This window comes from Ursus arctos, chromosome X (genome assembly GCF_023065955.2).
Source record: "Ursus arctos isolate Adak ecotype North America chromosome X, UrsArc2.0, whole genome shotgun sequence".
NCBI classification, from domain to species: Eukaryota; Metazoa; Chordata; class Mammalia; order Carnivora; family Ursidae; genus Ursus; species Ursus arctos.
In genome coordinates this window covers 39,713,111-39,735,598 of record NC_079873.1, presented here as the reverse complement: position 1 = coordinate 39,735,598, position 22,488 = coordinate 39,713,111, and the positions used below count along the sequence as shown (strand labels likewise).

Below are 22,488 nucleotides of genomic sequence, written 5' to 3'. Positions count from 1 at the left end.
TTGTGTTCCCTCTCTCGCTGGCTGTCTCTCTCTCTCTGTCGAATAAATAAATGAAATCTTTAAAAAAAAAACATAAAGGCGCTTCTGGTGAGGTTTCAGATGAAAAGGAGGAAGATATTACTGGAAACTGAAAGACTGTCCTTGTTATATACTGGCAGAAAACTTGGTAGAATTAAGGGGCACCTGGGTGGTTCAGTCGGTTAAGCATCTGTCTTTGGAGCACGTCATGATCCCAGGGTCCTGGGATTGAGCCCCTCATCAGGCTCCCTCCTGAGCAGGGAGCCTGCTTTTCCCTCTCTCTCTATCTCTCTCCCTGCTTGTTCTCTCTCTCTCTCTCTCTCAAATAAATAAATAAAATCTTTAAAACTTAAATTAAAACTGAATCTAAAAAAACTAGGTAGAATTGTGTTCTATAGTTCCATGGGAACTAAAACTTGTAAGGAATGAACTTGGATATTTAGCTGAGAGATTTTCAAGCAAAGTATTGAAGGTATAGCCTGCTTTTATCTTGCTGCTTGTAGTAAAAGGTAAGACAAAAGGAATATATTGAGTAAGGAACCATGAAGCAGAAAAGAACCAACACTTGATGATTTGATATATTCCCAGCCTACACATACTGTAACGAATGCTAAAATTAGAAAATTCATTGTTGGGAACTAGTGTTGTGGGAAGCCAAAGGTATGGCTAATCTTTTCCTGAAAAGATCAGATATGTGGCTCATCGGTCCCCTGAACCATCTCAGCAAAATCCAGGAATAGAGATGGGATTGTCCAGTACAGATCTTTGGGGTCCCTCTTGTCTAAAGGGAACATACACAAGAGAGTCGCAAGGCTTCTGAGAACATTATGGGCACAGAAACACTGCCAGCTTGAACTGAAAGACACTGATATGGGACAAAATGAGAAAATGCTGACAGCTTCCAGGTTGGTGAACACGTAGAGGTGGGGAGACTGGTGTGTCCGGAGAGCGTACGGAAGCTCTGCGTCCTTTCCCGCTACCTCGCCTTATACGTCTCTTCATCTGGTGGTTGGTTTGTTTACTTTATCATATCCTTTAATAAACTGCTAAACATGTAAAAAGCGACACAAGGCTGCCGGACTTCCAAAATTTTATAGGTAGGAAACCAGCTGATGGAACTACCTCGCTGTAAAATGTGTGCTACTCTGCAAGAAAAAAAGGAAGAATGACTTAAAAGGTAGAGCGCCAGGTGCCTCAGAATGCAAGCGTGGGCCCAGAAGTAGAGACCAATGGGCCCGCTGCAGGCTTTGCAGAGGCTAGAAGTGTTGCCATAGGCCCAGAAGCTCAAGAATGAATCTTACTATGCAAGACAAAGAAGCACTATTGCAATAACTCAATCCTGTCTTCCTGATGGTTCTCCCTTTATAAATCAGTTTCCTCTGGACGCGAACAGGGAAAAAGCATGGCAGTTTGCTGAACATCCAGAAAGACCAACTACATCTACGGTACACTCTTCCGATGGAGACATTTGGACACTGCTGGGTACAGTACTTCTGTATCCATGACTTGTCATCTGGATATTGATTAGCAATTGGATACTGACTACCTGTACAGACATATCTGACAACGTCATCCGAACGCTCAAGGTGGCACCATACAGCAACTCACAAAAAAACCAAAAAACGACCAGCCACGACAGTGTCAGAAAAGCAAGGGAAAGACTTAAAAAGGGAAGGGTAATAGATCAAGCACTGAAGATGATGGTGAAGACGGAAACACTTGGAATGCAAATTCTACTCAACAGATGTACTGAGACTAGGACAATGTGTACGCTAATCGTTGTTTCTCTTATCATTTAATTCAACTAAAATTCTCCTGGGGGAATTAAGGAGGGCACTTGTTGTGATGAGCACTGGATATTATATGTAAGTGTTGAATTACTAAATTGTACACCTGAAACAAATTTTGTACTGTATGTTAACTGGAATGTAAATAAAAACTTAATAAAAAATTCTATTGGGGAAGTAGGATTGCTTTATGTTTCCCAACTAATCTACATTTTCAAGTGTTTCTTTAATCCTGTTTAGTGGGCGTGAGTTAGAACACAGAGATCAGTAGAACAGGACAGAGAGCCCAGAAACAAACCCACACATATATGTCAGTTAATATACAACAAGGGAGGAATAATATACAATGGGAAAAAGACAGTCTCTTCAACAAATGGTGCTGGGAAAACTGGACAGCTATACGCAAAAGAATGCAACTGGACTACTTTTTACACCATTCAAAAAAATAAACTCAAAATGGATTAAAGACCGAAATGTAAGACCTGAAACCATACAACTCCTAAAATAAACCACAGGCAATAATTTCTTGGCCATCACCCTTAGCAACATATTTATGGATATGTTCCTCAGGCAAGGGAAACAAAACAAAACTGCTGGGGCTACACCGAAACAAAAAGCTTCTTTTTTTTATAATATTTTTTTATTATGTTATGTTAGTCACCATACAGTACATCCCTAGTTTTTGATGTAAAGTTCCATGATTCATAACTTGCGTATAACACCCAGTGCACCATGCAATACGTGCCCTCCTCACTACCCATCACCGGTCTATCCCATTCCCCCACCCCCTCCCCTCTGACGATCTCAGTTTGTTTCCCAGAGTCCATAGTCTCTCATGCTTCATTCCCCCTTCTGTTTACCCCTCCTCTTTCTTCTTCCCTTTCTTCTCCTACCGATCTTCCTACTTCTTATGTTCCATAAATGAGTGAAACCATATGATAATTGTCTTTCTCTGCTTGACTTATTTCACTTAGCATTATCTCCTCCAGTGCCGTCCATGTTGCAGCAAATGTTGAGAACTCGTTCTTTCTGATGGCTGAGTAATACTCCATTGTATATATGGACCACATCTTCTTAATCCAGTCATCTGTTGAAGGGCATCCCGGCTCCTTCCACGATTTAGCTATTGTGGACAATGCTGCTATGAACATTGGGGTGCATATGGCCCTTCTCTTCACTACGTCTGTATCTTTGGGGAAAACATCCAGTAGTGCAATGGCTGGGTCATAGGGTAGCTCAATTTTTAACTTTTCAAGGGACCTCCACACTGTTTTCCAGAGTGGCTGTACCAGCTTGCATTCCCACCAACAATGTAGGAGGGATCCCCTTTCTCCACATCCTCTCCAACAATTGTTGTTTCCTGTCTTGTCTATTTTTGCCATTCTAACTGGCATAAGGTGGTATCTCAATGTGGTTTTGATTTGAATTTCCCTGATGACTAATGATTTTGAACATTTTTTCATGTGTCAAAACAAAAAGCTTCTGCACGGCAAAGAAAACCAACAACAAAATGAAAAGGCAACCTATTGAATGAGAGAAGATATCTGAAAATGATATATGATAAGGGGTTAATATGCAAAATACATAAAGAACTTATACAACTCAACACTAAAAAAAATCTGATTAAAAAATGGGCAGAGTGGGGGCGCCTGGGTGGCACAGCGGTTGAGCGTCTGCCTTTGGCTCAGGGCGTGATCCCGGCGTTATGGGATCGAGCCCCACATCAGGCTCCTCCACTATGAGCCTGCTTCTTCCTCTCCCACTCGCCCTGCTTGTGTTCCCTCTCTCGCTGGCTGTCTCTATCTCTGTCAAATAAATAAATAAATAAATGGGCAGAGTGGGGCACTTGGGTGGCTCAGTCAGTCAAGTATCTGCCTTCGGCTCAGGTCCTGGGATCAAGCCCCACATTGGGCTCCCTGCGGGAGCCTGCTTCTCCCTCTCCGCCCCCTGCCTGTGTGCCCACTCTCACTCTCTCTCTCTTTAGCTCCCTTTCAAATAAATATAATCTTTTAAAAATAAAAAAATAAAATAAAAAATGGGCAGAGAACCTAAATAGACATTTTCCAAAAGAAGACAGACAAATAGCCAACAGACACATGAAAAGATCCTCAACATCATTCATCATCAAGGAAATGCAAATCAAAACCACAATGAGACACCACCTCACACCCATCAGAACGGCTAGCACCAAAAAGAAAAGAAATGACAAGTGTTGTCAAGGATATGGAGAAAAAGAAACCCTAGTGCACCATTAATGGGAATGTAAATTGGTACAAGCACATACTGTGGAAAACAGTATGGAGATACTCTAAAACATTAGAAATAGAAATACCATATGATCTAGTAATTCCTCTACTGGGTATTTGCCCAAAGAAAATGAAAACACTAATTTGAAAAGATAACTGCACCCTTACGTTTATTGCACCATTATTTACAATAGCCAAGCCACAGAAGCAACCCCAGTGTCCATCCATAGATGAATGGATAAAGAAGACACATACACACAATGGAATATTGCTCAGCCCTAAGAAAGAACGAGCCCTTTCCATCTAGGACAACACAGATGGACCTCGAAGGTATTATGTTAAGTGAAATAAGTCAGACAGAGAAAGACAAGAACCATATGATTTCACTTATACATGGAATCTAAAAAACAAAACAAACAGACTCATAAACAGAGAACAAACTGGTGGCTGCCAGAGTGTAGGTGGGCCGGGGAATGAGCAAAATAGGTAAAGGGGATTAAGAGGTAGAAACTTCCAATTATAAAATAAATAAGTCACACAGATGAAAAGTATAGCATGGGGGGGTGCCTGGGTGGCTCAGTCGGTTAAGTGCTCGACTCTTGATTTTGGCTCGGGTCATGATCTCAGGATCGTGAGATAGAGCCCTGTGTCGGGCTCTGCACACAGAGGTGAGTCTGCTTGACATTCTTTCTGTCCCTCTTCCTCTGCCCCTCCCCCTGTTTGTACGCACACACACTCTCTCAAATAAATAAATAAATCTTTTTTTAAAAAAGTAAAGTACAGGGGCGCCTGGGTGGCACAGTGGTTAAGCGTCTGCCTTCGGCTCAGGGCGTGATCCCGGCGTTATGGGATCGAGCCCCACATCAGGCTCCTCTGCTAGGAGCCTGCGTCTTCCTCTCCCACTCCCCCTGCTTGTGTTCCCTCTCTCGCTGGCTGTCTCTATCTCGTCGAATAAATAAATAAAATCTTTAAAAAAAATAAATAAAAAAGTAAAGTACAGCATAGGGAATATACTTAATAATACTGTAATAATAACGTATGGTGACAGTGACTACACTTAGTCACTCAGTTGGTGAACACTGAGTAATATACAGAATTGCTGAATCAATATGTCGTACACCTGGGGCGCCTGGGTGGCTCAGTCGGTTAAGCGTCTGCCTTCGGCTCAGGTCATGATCCCAGGGTCCTGGGATAGAGTCCTGCATCAGGCTTCCTGCTCAGTGGGAAGCCTGCTTCTCCCTCTGCCACTCCCCCTGCTTCTGTTCCCTCTCTCACTGCCTCTCTTTCTGTCAAATAGATAAATTTTTTAAAAAATCTTTAAAAAAATATGTTGTACATCTGAAACTAATATAACATTGTATGTTAATTATACATTAATTTAAAAAAAGATTCTATAACCTGTAACCCATAATCTATATATTCGCCTGGGGTGGGGTAACATTCTAACTTGGAAAGTCAAAAGATAAATAACCAACTGTCAGAAGCCTTAAAAGTCTAAAGGTCCGGCACAAGTAACTCCCATCAGCTTTCTTTTATTTTTTTAAAGATGTTATTATCTATTTATTTGAGAAAGAGAGAGAGAGTGAATGAGAGACACAGAGAGAGAGAGAGAGTGAGTACAAGCCAGGGGGAGGGGCAGAGGGAAAGGGACAAGCAGACTCCCTGCTGAGCAGGGAGCCCGATGCCGGTCATGGGATCATGACCTGCGCCAAAGGCAGACGCCTAACAGACTGAGCCACCCAGGCGCCACCCCTTCCATCAGCTTTCTTACGTAGTATTTCATATACCCAGTATCACTATGCTCTTAGATGGCATGTCTTGCTTAGAAGGATTTTGCTCTAAAACTCTTAAGCCAGGACAAAGTAACTGGTATGTTGCTGAGTAACCTGCTTTGGGATCAGATGCATTTTAATTAACTGATGAGATGATAATCTATGTTTTAGCCTTTCTCTTATCACTCATCAACTGCAAGCTACTCGTGTAGGTTTTAATCACAAACACCGAATGAAAACTCTTTTCAAAAAGCAAAACAGCCACAGAAGAGCCGTGACAGCATGTATGAGGAGGTTGTAATCGAAGACACCGTTTCCGTCATCCATATGAAGATCGATCAAAAGATTTCTTGACCCTCAAGTATCAGGAAATCTTTACTATGGAGGAGTTATTGATTTCTTTATGGAGATCTTGTAGTCCATGTGTCTGATTGCACTTCTTACTCTGTCTTCCCAAAATATCAGAGATCAACCTGGACTTCAAAGTATCTAGCTGTGCAGGACTGTCCACCCGCATGCCTACATTCTAAAACTTATGTTTCTATTTTCCTCTTTTTACTCCCTTTTTTATCCTAATACTTACCTACTTATACTTAGAAGCTTCCTAAAAACCACAGGAAAACAAAAGCAACAAGTAAATAAATGAACAAATAAAAACTGACTGGGGATGTGGTCACTTCTAACTCCTCTTTGGAAGATCTGGGAAGGAAGAGTTGGGGTGGGGTGGAGTGCCAGCAAGGAAGAAGTTGCCATGCATGGCCCCAAATCATCAGCCTCCTAATAATGACCATGTCGAGTATGACGAGGAAGACATTTCACTGTCATCCACTGAATTCCTTACAACTTAGTGATCCTTCTCCCGTGACACAAAAATTCAATTTCTAGAAAAATGTCTTTAAGAAATAATCATGGATGTGCATAAAGACATAAATCGAGGAATTTCACCACCAAAGTGTTATTTAATGAAAACCTACTGCCACCGCAGATGCTCAAAGGATGGAATGCTACGTAACCATGAAAATTATGTAGAAAACTCTCTCGACATGGAAAAATATTTACGTAACACTCCCAAAGTTTCTTTTTTTAAGAAAAGGCAATCATTCTTCTTAGTTTTACTTTATCCTCCCATTATTTTCTATATTACAGGAAAACCCAAAAAGTAAATTATGTTAATGTCATTATGACCTCTCCACCAAAACAGATACATAAAGAAATATCAAAGTAAAAGTTCTGTAATTTTAATCTGAAATGAATATGAGCTCTGTGTTTTTTTTAAAGATTTTTATTTGTTTATTTGACACAAAGAGAAAGAGAGCACAAGCAGGGGGAGCGGGAGAGGGAGAAGCAGGCTCTCCACGGAGCAGGGAACCTGATGTGGGGCTCCATCCCAGGACCCTGGGATCATGACCTGAGCCAAAGGCAGACACTTCACCGACTGAGCCACCCAGGTGTCCCAAGATCTTTTTTTTTTTAAGTAATCTTTACACCCAACATGGGACTCAAACTTACAACCCCAAGATCAAGAGTTGCATGCTCTACTGACTGAGCCCACTAGGCCATCCAGGTCCCCAAGACCTCCTTTTTTTTTTTTTTTTAAGATTTTATTTATTTGACAGAGAGAGAGACAGCGAGAGAGGGAACACAAGCAGGGGGAGTGGGAGAGAGAGAAGCAGGCTTCCCGCCGAGCAGGGAGCCCGATGTGGGGCTCGATCCCAGGACCCTGGGATCACGCCCTGAGCCAAAGGCAGACGCTTAGCCGACTGAGCCACCCAGGTGCCCCAAGCATACAACTCTTGATCTCAGGGTCATGAGTTCAACCCCCACATTGGGCATGGAGCCTAATTAGAAAAAAATTTTTTGAAATAGAAATGCCATGTGATCCAGTAATTCCACTACAGGGTATTTACCCAAAGAAAATGAAAACGCTACTTTGAAAAGACATCTGCAGCCCTATGTTCACTGCAGCATTACTTACATCAGCCAAGACACGGAAGCAGCCCAAGTGATCACCGATAGATGAATGAATAAAGATGTGGTGTATATATAATGAAATATTACACAGTCATCAAAAAGGATGATACTGTGCCATTTGTGACACGGATGGCCCTAGAAGGTATTAGGTTAAGTGAAACAAGTCAGAGTGAGAAGGACAAATATCATGTGATTTCACTCATATGTGGACTCTAAAAATAAAAAAAAAAAAACTAAATGGGGGTGCCTGGGTGGCACAGCGGTTAAGCGTCTGCCTTCGGCTCAGGGCATGATCCCGGCGTTACAGGATTGAGCCCCACATCAGGCTCTTCCGCTATGAGCCTGCTTCTTTCTCTCCCACTCCCCCTGCTTGTGTTCCCTCTCTCACTGGCTGTCTCTATCTCTGTCGAATAAATAAATAAAATCGTTAAAAAAAAAAAACTAAATGAATTTTTTAAAAAAGCAGAATCACACTTATAAATACAGGAAACAAACCGATGGTTACCAAAGGGAGGGGGTGGGGGAATGGGCAAAATGGGTGAAGGGGAATGGGTGATACAGGCCTCCGGTTATAAAACAAATAAACCACGGGAGTCGAAGCCACAGCATAATGGCAGCTACACTTGTGGTGAACATAACATAATGTGTAAGTTTGTCAAACCACGATGTTGTACACCTGAAACTTGGGTAACACTGTGTGTCAACTATAGTCGAATTAAGAACTTAAATAAATACAATATATTTTAGTAGTCAAAAATAATAGCTCTTTCCTACCTGTGCTGCTCCATATCTGGCTCATAATAAAATAAATTTAATTCACAAAATACAGTAAAACGGAGAAGAGAAGACGGTGCCACTTGGAGATCAGGCAGAGCAGCAGGGGACTTAAACACCTAGGAACAACACAGCAGTGAGTCCCTTGAGTTTTCTTTTTACCTCGTATATCCCAGACTAGGTGCTGGAGAAGCCAGCAAACCAACAATGCCAATGGGCACAGCAGAAAGAGCTCTAAGAAAGTCTGCTTTATCTGGTCAAAGGACCAGGAAAGGGACAACCTAGCAAGAAAACTTTAAAGTGATAACCACCTTATTCCAGCCAAGTATCATGAAAAAGGACAAAAACAAAAAACCCGTGGGTCTCAACTCCATCCCATCAGCAGAAGCCAAGGGGGGAGCATATACCTCCACTTCTGTCTGGCTCTAACGAAGTGCTATTCCCCCTACAACACTGGGGTGCTTGTCTCAAAAAAGACAAAGTAGGGAGCTAAGGCTCATCTCTCCTGGGCAGTAACGAGCCTCCTCACTCAGTGTTCTCGGTCGAGAAACCATGGGGAGACTAGACTTCCATCCCAAATCAGCAGTAACGAGGCATCCTTCCTCCAGCCTGCTGGAGTCGTATCAGAGAAGGTCTAGTGGGGAGTCAGGACTTTCTCCACTGCTAAGGAGGCGAACACCCTCCCCCCCGGAAGGTATGAGGGAAGACACAATGGAAAGCTAGAACTCCACCTCTGGGCGCCTGGGGGGGCGCAGTCGTTAAGCGTCTGCCTTCGGCTCAGGTCACGATCCCAGGGTCCTGGGATCGAGCCCCACATTGGGCTCCTTGCTTAGCAGGAAACCTGCTTCTCCCTCTCTCACTCCCCCTGCCTGTGTTCCCTCTCTCTGTGTGTCTCTCTCTGTCAAATAAATAAATAAAATCTTTAAAAAAAAAAAAACAAAAAACTCCACCCCTGTCCAGAAGTAATGAGCTCTCCACCTTGGGCTCAACGGAAGCCAAATGGGAAACCTGGACTTACTCCCCGACATGGCAGTAATGAGATGGTACCCTTGCTACCCCAGCTGTACTGAAATTAGAGGAAGCCAGATACAACAGTTTGAATAAGAACAAGATTCTCATAAAATAATATCAAAAATACCTAGGTTTCAACAGATAATCACTCACATCAAAAACCAGAAAAATCTCAAACTGAATGAAAAAAAAATCAATCGGTACCAAGACTGAGATAACAGAAAGTTATCCAACAAAGACGTTGAATCAGCCATCACAAGGAAAAAAAACAGAAGACATAAGGAAGACCCAAATGGAAATTTCAGACCTGAAAAATGCAATAACTAAAATTAGAAAAATTCAATGGATGGCCCCCAAAACAGAACAGGGGGAACAGAAATTACCCAATCTGAACAGCAGAGACGAAACTGACCGGAGGAAAAAAGTACCTCAAGGATCTACAACGAAAGAACCAACATCATGCCGTCAGAAAACAGGAAGGAGAAAAGAAAGAAGACAGGCCTTAAATTAACAACTCAGGAAACAACAGATGTTGGAGAGGATGTGGAGAAAGGGGAGCCCTCTTATACTGTTGGTGGGAATGCAAGCTGGTGCAGCCACTCTGGAAAACAGTATGGAGGTTCCTCAAAAAGTTAAAAATAGAGCTACCCTACAACCTGGCAATTGCACTACTGGGTATTTATCCAAAGGATACAGAAATAGTGATTTGAAGGGGCACCTGCACCCCAATGTTTATAGCAGCAACGTCCACAACAGCCAAACTATGGAAAGAGCCCAGATGTCCACTGATGTATGAATGAATACAGAAAATGTGGTATATATACACAATGGAATATTACTCAGCCATAAAACAGAATGAAATCTTGCCATCTGCAATGACGTGGATGGAACTAGAGTGTATTATGTAAGAAAAATAAGTCAGCGGAAGAGAAGAACCGTATGATTTCACTCATATGTGGAATTTAAGAAATAAAACAGATAAACATAGGGGAAGGAAAAGAAAAAGAAAATACGATAAAAATGGAGAGAAAGACAAACTCTAAGAGACTTTTTTTTAAGTTGAACTATTTTTTTAAAGATTTTATTTACTTATTTGTCAGAAAGAGAGAGAGCAAAGCAGAGGGAGTGGCAGGCAGAGGGAGAAGTGGGCTCCCTGCTCATGCGGGGCTCGATCCTAAGACCCCGAGATCATGACCTGAACTGAAGGCAGATGCCCAACCAACTGAGCCACCCAGGCATCCCTGTAAGAGACTCTTAACTAGAGGGAACAAACTGAGGGTTGCTGGAGAGGAGGTGGGTAGAAGGATGGGGTGATTAGGTAGTAGGCATTAAGGAGGACAATTGATGAAACGAGCACTAGGTATTATACACAACTGATTAATCACTTAACTCTACCCTGAACCTAATAATACACTATATGTTAACTAACTTTAATTTAAATTTTTTTTTAATATTTTATTTATTTATTTGACAGAGAGAGAGACAGCCAGCGAGAGAGGGAACACAAGCAGGGGGAGTGGGAGAGGAAGAAGCAGGCTCCCAGCGGAGGAGCCTGATGTGGGGCTCGATCCCAGAAGGCCGGGATCACGCCCTGAGCCAAAGGCAGACGTTTAACGACTGTGCCACCCAGGTGCCCCTTAATTTAAATTTTTTAAAAAAGGAAAAAAAGTACATGAAGAAATAATGGCTAAAAATGTCCCAATTTGGCAAAACATAAATTTACAGGGGCACCTGGCTGGCTCAGTCAGAAGAGCATGCAACTCTTGATCTTGGGGTTGTGAGTTTGAGCCCTACGTTGGGTGCAGAAATTACTTAAAAATAAAATTTTAAAAAAATAATGAATAAATAAAAATAAATTTACAGACTGAAGTACAGAAAAAAACCACAAACAGGATAAAAGCAAAAAAATCCACACCAAGACATATTGTTAAGCTTTTGAAAACCAAAGATTTAAAATATGCATAAGGAAAGCCATGAGAGAGAAATGGCGCCTTACATACAGAAAACAATTTGAGTGAAGCAGAGCTCACATCAGAAACCACAGAGGCCATAGCAGGTAGCACCACATTTTCCAGCTGAAAGGACAGAACTGTCAACAATGAAAATATCCTTCAGGAATGAAGGAGAAACCAAGACATTCTCAGATGAAAAAAAAAAAAACTAATAGAATTTGTGCCCAGCAAAACTACCCTAAAAGAATGGCTAAAGGAAGTTCCCTAAACAGAAAATGAAAGATAGAAGAAGGGACCTTGCAACACCACAAAAGAAGAAAGAACATGGGAAACAAAAATATGGGTAAATACAATAGACTTTACTTCTCTTCTTTTTTTTTTTTTAAGAATTATATTACCTTTTTTTTTAAAGATTTTATTTATTTATTTGACAGAGAGAGACAATGAGAGAGGGAACACAAACAGGCAGAGCAGGAGAGGGAGAAGCAGGCTTCCCACTGAGCAGGGAGCCCGATGCGGGGCTCGATCTCAGGACCCTGGGATCATGTCCTGAGCTGAAGGCAGACGCTTCACGGACGGAGCCACCCAGGTGCCCCAAAATACACTCATTCTTTAACAAAAACGCCAACTAAAACAAACTGCCTGCTATGAAATAGATAATTTGAACAGCCCTAGCACTACTAAGGAAATTTAATCCATAATTTAAAACTCACCAAAAAAGAAGTCAATCAATCAAGCTCTGGCCCAGATGGTTTTCCAGGAGAATTTTACCAAATTCTTATAAAGAATTAACACCAATTACAAAACCTCTTACCGGAAAAAAAGAAGAGGAGATAACTTTCCCTAATTCACTCTACAAAACTAGTATTTACTTGTAACAGGCTAAAAAGGGGCTCCCAAAGATATCCACATCCTAATCCTGGCAACCTGTGAATATCGACTTTACATGGCAGGAACAAAAGGGTCTTTGCCGATGGGATTAAGGATCTTGAGATGAGAGGAGTGTCCTGAATTCTCCAGGTGGCTCCTAGAAGCAATCACATGGATCCTGATAAGAGGGAGGCAAAAGAAAATTGGACACCCACACTCGGAAGGCAGTGCCGTGAAGACAGAACAGAGAGAGATTTGAAGATGCGGGCCGTAAGAACGGAATGATGAAGCCAGGAAATAGCTGCAACCCCCCAGGAGCTAGAAGAGGCAAGGAACAGATTCTCCCCTAAAGGCTCTGGAGGGAGTACAGCCCTGCCAAAACCTTGACTTTTGGGGCACCTGGGTGGCTCAGTCATTACGCGTCTGCCATCGGCTCGGGGCGTGATCCCAGGGTCCTGGGATCGAGCCCCGCATCGGGCTCTCTGCTCCGCTGGGAGCCTGCTTCTTCCTCTCCCACTCCCCCTGCTTGCGTTCCCTCTCTTGCTGTCTCTCTCTCTCTGTTAAATAAATAATAAAATCTTAAAAACAAACAAACAAAAAAATACCCTTGACTTTGGCCCAGAGATACTGATTTTGGACTGAAGGCCTCCAGAACTACGAGAGAATACATTTCTGTTGTTTTAAGCCACCAAGGTTGTGGACATTTGTTGCAGCAGCCACATGAAACTAACACATTCCCTGCTTACAAAATCAGACAAGCATTGTATAAAAAAAGAAAACTACATAGCAATATCCCTCATGAGCATAGAGGCAAAAATTCTGGACAAAATATTAGCAAATATAATTCCACCAGATAGTAATGCTACACCATGAGCAACCGGGGTTTATTCCAGGAATGCAAGACAGGTTCCATGTTCAAAAATCAATCCATGGAATTCACCACATTAACAGGGTTTTTTTTTTAATCACATGATCATACCCACCAATGTAAAAAAGAAATTTAAGAAAATTCAACACTCATTCTGCAAAAAATAGGAATGGAAATAGGAATAGACAGGAACAGGGAGACTGCATGGCTCAGCCAGTTAAGCATCTGCCTTTGGCTCAGGTCACATTCCCAGGGTCCTGGGATCGAGTCCCACATCGGGATCCCTGCTCAGTGGGGAGTCTGCCTCTTCCTCTCCCTCTGCCTGCTGCTCCCCCTCCTTGTGCTCTCTCTCTCTCTCTCTCCCTCTGTGTCAAATATATAAATAAAAATCTTAAAAAAAAAAAGGAATAGACTGGAACTTCTTCAATTTGATAAAGAGCATCTAAACCAAAACTACAGCTAACATTATACTTAATGGTGAAAGACAATATTAAAAGCAAGACAAGAACGTCCATTCTTACAATCCTTATTCAACACAGTGCCAGAGCTCTAATAACGTGCAATAAGGCAAGAAATGGAAATGAAAGGTATACAGAATAAAGGAGAAAAAATAAAAATGTCCTCATTTATAGATGACATGATTGTCTATGGAGAAAATCACAAAAAATCTCCAAAAAAAAAAAAAGAACCTGCTAGAACTAATAATTGAATTCAGCAAAGTCACGGGAAACAAGATACAATACAAAACCCCACTGTATTTCTATGTTAGCAATGAAAATGTGGACTCCAAAATAAAAAATATAAAATCATTCATAATCACTCAGAAATATGAAATACTTAAGTATAAATCTAACAAAACATGTACAAAACTTGTAAATTAATGACTAGCAATCTTGAGAAAAAAGAACAATGCTGGAGGGATCATGCTTTCTGATTTTAAACTACCATACTAAACTGTAGTAATCAAAACAGTATGGTATTGGCATAAAAACAGACACATAGATCAATGGAACAAAACAGAGAGCTCAGAAATAAATCCATGCATATGCGGCCAATTAATTAATTTATTTTTTTAAGATTTTATTTATTTATTTGACAGAGAGAGAGACAGCCAGCGAGAGAGGGAACACAGGCAGGGGGAGTGGGAGAGGAAGAAGCAGGCTCCCAGCGGAGGAGCCTGATGTGGGGCTCGATCCCAGGACTCTAGGATCACGCCCAGAGCCGAAGGCAGACGCTTAACGACTGAGCCACCCAGGCGCCCTGGCCAATTAATTTATGACAAAGGACCCAAGAATATTCAGTATAGAAAGGACAGTCTCTTCAATACATGGTGTTGGAAAAACTGGGCAGCCACATGCAGAAAAATGAAACTGGGGACCACTATCTCACACCATATATGAAAATTAACTCAAAATGGATTAAAGACTTGAACCTAAGACTTGAAACCATAAAACTAACTCCAACAAAATAAAGGCAGTAAACTCCCTAACATCAGTCAGTGTTGGTGATGATTTTCTGGGTTTGACACCAAAAGCAAAGGCAACAAAAGCAAAATTAAAGATGCAGAACTATATCAAACTAAAAAGCTTCCGCACAGCAATGGAAATCATCAACTAAATGAAAAGACAACCTATCGAAGGGCAAAAAAATTTCTAAATCATATATCTGATAAGAGTCTAATATCCAAAATATATAAAAAATCCATATAACTCAATAGCAAAAAACAATCATTTAAAAATAGGCAGAGGAGAGGCGTCTGGGGGGCTCAGTCGGTTAAGCATCTGCCTTTGGCTCAGGTCAGGATCCCAGAGTCCTGGGATCGCGCCCTGTGTTGGGCTCCCCCCTCAGTAGGGAGCCTGCTTCTCCCTCTCCCTGCTGCCCCTCCCCACCATTCATGTTCTCTCTCGCATGCTCTCTGTCTCTCAAATAAATAAAATCTTTTAAAAAAAATGGGCAGAGGATCTGCATACAGTTTTCCAAAGAAGACATGCAAATGGCCAACAAGTACATGAAAAGATGCTCAACATCACTAATTCAGGGGCACCTGGCTGGCTCAGTCGGTAGAGCATGCAACTCTTGATTTCAGGGTTGTGAGTTCAAGCCCCACGCTGAGCGTGGAGCCTACTTTTAAAAAAATCACTAACCTAAACATCAGCGAAATGCAAATCAAAAGACAAGTTGGTTATCGGAAACCGGGGATGTACTGTATGGTGACTAACATAATATAATAAAAAATCATTAAAAAAAAAAAAGACAAGTTGGTGAGGATGTAGAGAAAAGGGACCCCTTGTGCACTGTTGATGGGAATAACAGCTGGTACAGCCACTATGGAAAACAGTATGGAGGTTCCTCAAAAAATTAAATATAGAACAATCATACCATCCAGCTATTCCACTTCTGAGTATTTATGCAAAGGGAAAAAAAACCACTAACAAAGAAATATCTGCACCCCATGTTCATTGCCACATTATTTACAATAGCCAAGATATGGAAACAACCTAAGTGTCCATCAATAGATGAATGGATAAAGAAAATATGGTGTGTGTGTGTGTGTGTGTGTACAATAGAATATTATTCAGCCATAAAAGAATGGGGGAATCTTGCCATTTGCAAGAATATGGACGGACCCTGAAGGCATTATGCTAAGGAAAATAAATCAGAGAAAGACAAATACTATATGATCTCCCTTATATGTGGGATCTAAAAACGACGACAATAACAAAGCTCGCAGTACAGAGAACAGATTGTCGGTTGCCAGATGTGGGAGTTAGGCAAAATGGGTGAAGGGAGTCAAAAGATAGAAACTTCCAGTTACAAAATAAGTCATGGGGATAGAATGTACAGCACGGCAACTATAGTTAATTACACTGTATCGCATATTTAAAAGTTGCTATGAGAGTAAACCTTAAAAGTTCTCATCACAAGAAAAAATTCTACAGCTACATGTGGTGATGGATGGCAACTAGCCTTACTGTGGTGATCATTTTATAATACATGCAAGTATCGAATGACTATGTTGTACACCTGAAATTAATATAATGTTGTAAGCCAGTGAGACCTCAATAAAAAAAGAGCATGGTAGGGATGCCTGGGTGGCTCAGTCGGTTAAGCGTCTGCCTTCGGCTCAGGTCATGATCCCAGGGTCCTAGGATCGAGCCCCGCATTGAGCTCCTTGCTCGGCAGGGAGCCTGCTTCTCCCTTTGCCTGCAGCTCCCCTGCTTCTGCTCTCTCTGACAAATAAATAAATATAATCTTTAAAAAAAAAAAAGAGCATGGTATTGGTGAAAGAATAGACAAATATATCAGTGGAAAAAACAGAAAGGAAATAGACCCAGGGTGCCTGGGTGGCTCAGTCGGTTAAGCTTCTGATTCTTGATTTCAGCTCAGGTCATGATCTCAGGGTTGTGAGATCAAGCCCTGAGTCAGGCTCCATTCTCAGTGTCAGTCTGCTTGTTCCTCTGCCCCCCACCACTTGCACGTTTGTGCGTGTGTGCACATGTGTACGTGCTCTCTCTCTCAAATAAATAAATCTTATTTTTTTAAGATTTTATTTATGTATTTATTTGAGAGAGTGCACAAGCAGGGGGGAGGGGGAGAGGGAGAGGGAGAAGCAGATTCCCCACTGAGCAGGGAGCCCGACACGGGGCTCAATCCCAGAACCCTGAGATCATGACCTGAGCCAAAGGCAGACACCCAACCACCTGAGCCACCCAGATGCCCCCTCAAATAAATAAATAAATCTTAAAAAAAAAGAAAAAGGACAAAAGATCTGAATAGACACATATATAGATGACAAATGAGCATGTACAACTATGTTCGACATCATTTTTCATTAGGGAATTGTAAATCGAAACAACGAGATACCATTATACACCTATTAGAATGGTTAAAATCCAAAAACCCGACAATACCAAATGCTGACGAGGATATGGAGCAACAGGAATGTTCTCATTCATTGCTGATTTGAATGGAAAATGGTGGAGAACTTTGAAAGACAGTTTGGCAGTTTCTTGCAACGCCAGTCTTACCATATGACCCACAACTGCACTCCTACTTATTTACCCACATGAATTGAAAACTTATGTGCACACAAAAACCTGTATAGAAATGTTTATAGCAGCTTTATTCATTAATTGCCAAAAACTGGGAACAACTAGGATGTCCTTCAATCGGTGAATGGAAAAGCAAATTGTGGTACATCCATACAATGGAGTATTAGTCAGTGATAAAAAATAAAAGCTATAAACCCATGAAAAGATACGGCGGAAGCTAAAATGCAAACTGTTAAGTGAAAGAAGCTAATCTGAAAAGGCTACAGACTATATGATTTCAACTATATGACATCTTAAAAGCGGTAAAAGTATAGAGACAATTAAAAAAAAAAAACACGGGGCGCCTGGGTAGTGCAGTCATTAAGCGTCTGCCTTCGGCTCAGGGCGTGATCCCGGCGTTATGGGATCGAGCCCCACATCGGGCTCCTCCGCTGGGAGCCTGCTTCTTCCTCTCCCACTCCCCTGCTGTGTTCCCTCTCTCACTGGCTGTCTCTCTGTCACATAAATAAATAAAATCTTTAAAAAAAAAAAAACAGTGGTTGCCAGAGGTTCAAGCAGAGGGAGAGACAGGATGAATAGCTAAAGCACAGATGAAACTGTTCTGTATGAAACTGTAATGCTGGATATGTGTCATTATGCATTTGTCAAACCCTAAAGAATGTACAACACAAAGAATGAACCTTACTATAAACTGCAGACTATAATTAATAATAGGGTATCCATATTGGTTAATTTTTTTTTTAAAGATTTTATTTATTCGACAGAGATAGAGACAGCCAGCGAGAGAGGGAACACAAGCAGGGGGAGTGGGAGAGGAAGAAGCAGGCTCATAGCGGAGGAGCCTGATGTGGGGCTCGATCCCATAACGCCGGGATCACGCCCTGAGCCGAAGGCAGACGCTTAACCACTGTGCCACCCAGGCGCCCCCATATTGGTTAATTGTAACAAATGTATTACACTAATGCAAGATATTAATCACAGGGAAACTATGGGAGGGTGCAGAGCAGTATATGAAGCTATATGTACCATTTTCTCAATTATTCTAGAAATCTAAAGCTGTACTAAAAAAATTAAGTCAATTAATTGTTTGAAATGCACTTAGCAGACAACCCAACAATTGCATTCACGCGCGTTCATCTCATACAAAATCCTTACACAATCAGAGCATCTTTATTGATAACAGCCAAAAACTGGAAACAGCCAAGATGTCCTTCCACAAGAGGTTGGTTAAGCAACCTGTGGTACATTGATACCACGGAATATTGTTCCGCGATAAAAAGGAATCAGCTATTCATACACTCAACAATGTGCATGAATCTCCAGAGAATTGTGCTGTATAAAAAAAGCCAGTCCTGAAAGGTTACATACTGTATTATTCCATTTATATGTCATCCTTGAAATGACAAAATTATGGATTAGTGATGGCCAGGAGTTCAGGAGGGAGTGGGAGAGGAGGGAAGGGGTTGTGTCTATGAAAAGGCAAGACGAGGGGTCCCTGTCATGATGGAAATGTTCCCTATGTCAATATCCCGGTTGTGATACTGTACCAAGGTTTTGCACGATGTTCCCATTGGAGGAAACTGGGTAAATGGTACATTGCATTTGAATCTACAATTACCTCAAAATTAAAATTTATCTTAAAAAAATAAAGGAAAAAAATTTTAAAGTAGGCTCCTCCTCCTTACCTCAAACGATCTGCCAGGCTGTCCTGGAACCAGGGCAGGGAACCTCTGGGGTGATTTCCCATTAGCAGGCATGTTCACCCTGGGTCTCAGCCCACTTCCAAAGCTGGAGGGGAGTCTGGTATGTGGGCTGCGGTCAGAATGAATGGAAGATTCCGCAGCCTCCAGTAAGGAGAAACCTCAACAGCTCCACAGACACACCAAGAAATCCTAAAAGGACAGTATCCATGTCATCAGTGTCATTCCACGTTTACACCACAAAGTTCAGCAACCCCCACTCTGAGTGTTAGGGTGGATTATGGAAACAATCATGATATCTGAAGTCAAATTAATGACCTCAGAGTCCTTTCTTCTGGAATGCCTCCACAGGTAGCTTCACACCTTACCTAGCCAGCCTAGTGTTCAATTCTAGGTTCAAGGTGGATCTGGGTTTGCAGGGAGGGCAGAATTGGGGCAGCAAATGGTGCTAAAGCCCTATGGGGTGGACAGACGAAGGACTTGTCCATGGGGACCTGCTGGGTGACTGTGGAGGCAGGAACCCTGGAAACCTGGTAATCTGATTGAAAGGTATCTCTTCTGCCCTCTTTAATTATTTTGCCATTTTAGGGTGAAAAATCCCTCTTAAATTCTCCTACAAGAAGCTCTTAGCTTCTTCCTTCCAGAAGATGGTTCAGCAGTAATAATATTTATTAATCAACAAATGGCAGGGGGCATGCTGCTATTAACTTACACCAGAAAAACATCTGACACAATTCAGGAAACATTACCAATACAACTCCAGCGAAAATTAGGGAAGATGTAAATCACTTAAATATCACAAAAATCATTTACAAAACATAGCCCTGAACTATTATGCTAAAACGTAAAATGATGAAGCTATTGCCATTAAAATTCTCAACAAGATAGGGATGTCTAATACAACTCAAAATTGTTTCGCTGGATCTAGCCCACACTATGGAAGATGAAACAATCAGAATGTATACTGCAAGGAAATGGAAGTGTGGCTTTCTTTGCCAAGCATATGATTTTATACATAGAAAAAACAGCCACTACTAGCATTCATAGGGCAATTTGAAAAGGGGCTGGATACCAGATAAAATTATAAGAGCAGATAGTTTTTCCTCTATGATAGCAATGATATATGAAAACGGGAAAAAACCCATCACTAATGACAGCAAGAAGGAGTTGAACTTCTACAATTAAAAAAATTGACAAATATAAAATAGTCACACAGATACACCATATCCTTGGATAAGATGTAATAAAAATGTCAATCCTCCCAAAAAGCATTTTATTAAAGTAACATAAATAATAAAAAAGAAACATAAAGCTCAATAATAATAAGATGATGTACGTAAAATTTTGTGGAATGCAGCTAAAGAGATTCTTAGAGATATTCATGTTCTAAATGGTTTTTAACAAAGAAGAAAGGCTGAACATTAATGAATTAACATCGTTCCAAAAGTTAAAGAGAAAATGGTACAGGTAAAAGCAGAAATTTGGGAAATAGAAAACAAAGGCACATCAGAGAGGATCAACAAGGCCAAAAGTTGGTTCTTTGGAAAGACTAGTAAGATTAGCACACCTCTGGGGAGACTGATAAGGAAAAAATCTAAACACACTCTATGAAGACTTGACAACAAGACGCAGCAAGGAATCTAAAAACTGACTCCTCCAGGAGCCGCCATCCCTGACCTGCACAGATTCCCATTCACCAGATTCTTCAACTCCCCACCAATGGACCTTACAAACTGACAATTCGTCATTCCCAAAAGCCAACAAAGCCATCACCTCAAAATCACTGATGACTGTCACGCCATAAAACCTCGTGCACTCGCTTTAGCGCCGCGCGCCAACAAGACTTAAACGTCCTCTGCGGGCCACTTCCGTTTCCTGTCCTCACCCCTGACAGTGCCCCTTCTGGGGTGTTGGTCTCGCACACATCGTAAGGGCTGTGATGCTGTGGTCTACTCACTCTGAGCAAGGTGCAGTTACGGATCTGCGGAGACTTGTCCATGAGTGGCGTTGCTGGGCGAGGAACATGGCTGTGCCGAGGCTTTCCTGCATGGAGGCCGCCATCTTAGCGCCCATTCCGTACAGTGGGCTGTTCCACCGAAGGCGGGGGCGGGGGGCGTTGTTCAGGGGTAGAAACCTGAGGGCAAGCATTCCGGAAGGAGTTGGTCTTTGGAACTGGGTTCTGTAAGTTTGTGCAAAGTTTACAGAAGCAGAGGTGCCGGGGGCAGGGGAGATGTGTCCTGATCTTTAAGGGAGATGCCAGTGGGGAGCGGGGGAAAAACCAGAATTAGTTTCGGGAAGATGTCACTCGGAGGAAAGGTGAAATTAGAATGGTACAGTCCCCCTCCTGGCAGATACCATTGGGCAAGAGAGGGAAGGAGTCGGTGTGGTATAGTCCTCTCCTTGGAGATACCACTGGGAAGAGGTGGGGAAAGTCAGGTTATTGTTGATCCCCTCCTGGGTGATACCACTGGAGAAGAGCGGGGAGGGGTCGTAGTGATACATTGTTTTGATGTGAAGGAATAGGTATAGAGGGGAATTGAAACCCCCTCAACCTCCATTACCTCCATTACCCCACTAAAATGCTAGTGGCTAGAAATAATAAGTAGTAGTAGTAGTAGTAGTAGTAGTAGTAGTAGTAGTAGTAATAACCTTTGATATGGACAACTAATATTTTTAAGCAAATTGCCAATAGAAAAATATTTAGAAAACATTGTAAACATACTTTCGCTGAAAATACATCTCTGAGGCACAACCCTAACTCCTCCTGTCAACCAGTTTGCAGCCACTTAACCTCTCTTACCTGGGAATTTAGGAGCTACTACGTACTCTGGGGAGAAAAGAGAGAATTCTAGGTGTTCTTCACCTCTGAACTCCTAACCTAAACATTCTTCAAAACCTACTCCTACATATACCCCTCCTGCAGGCCTTCTCTGACAAGAGGTAGAGGGCTCTTTTCCCTGCTGAAGGCATTTCAAACACAACAGGTAGACCCTAGCTAAGCTTGGGCATGGATTGCTGGGTCCCCTAAGAATATTCAGACCCTCTCTCTGGGTCTCAGCACAACAATCTGGAGAGTTAGAGCGTCACCCTCTCAGTATTTGTGAATGGAGTGGAAGAAAGAGGGGCAAATGTGAGAACATTATTGTAACACACACTTCTACTGAAATTTCCCAAACATCCTTGTCATGACTTTTGGGCAACATCTCAAGTTCTGGACTGTGCTAACTTCTACCATCAGTGCCTCCTGGGCTGATCTCAAACCTAGGTCTTTCTTAACTCTACCAACACCTTTTGCACTCTTCTGATCTGAATTCATATCCTCTATTAATGATTTCATCATCAGTGTCTCTGTATTTTGACCATGAATCCAAGATGCTGCTAACTCTTTTACCACATGTGCCCCTTTTTTATAGACTGAGAGACTAGGCATTTCTTAATTTCCACTATCAATGCCTCTTTGGTCTAGA

The 22,488-nt window shown here is 41.8% G+C and overlaps 1 protein-coding gene across 1 annotated transcript in view; it reads right to left on the bottom strand.

Moving 5' to 3' along the window:
* Window positions 1-19,213, bottom strand: part of ZNF157 (zinc finger protein 157) — a 35,468-nt gene extending 16,255 nt beyond the window's left edge. Inside the window, exon 1 of the mRNA XM_026513493.4 lies at window positions 19,007-19,213. Coding sequence (XP_026369278.2) covers window positions 19,007-19,078 — 72 coding nt within the window. The 5' untranslated portion in view covers window positions 19,079-19,213. The remainder of the gene's footprint in view (window positions 1-19,006) is intronic.
* Between the last annotated feature and the right edge of the window lie 3,275 nt (window positions 19,214-22,488).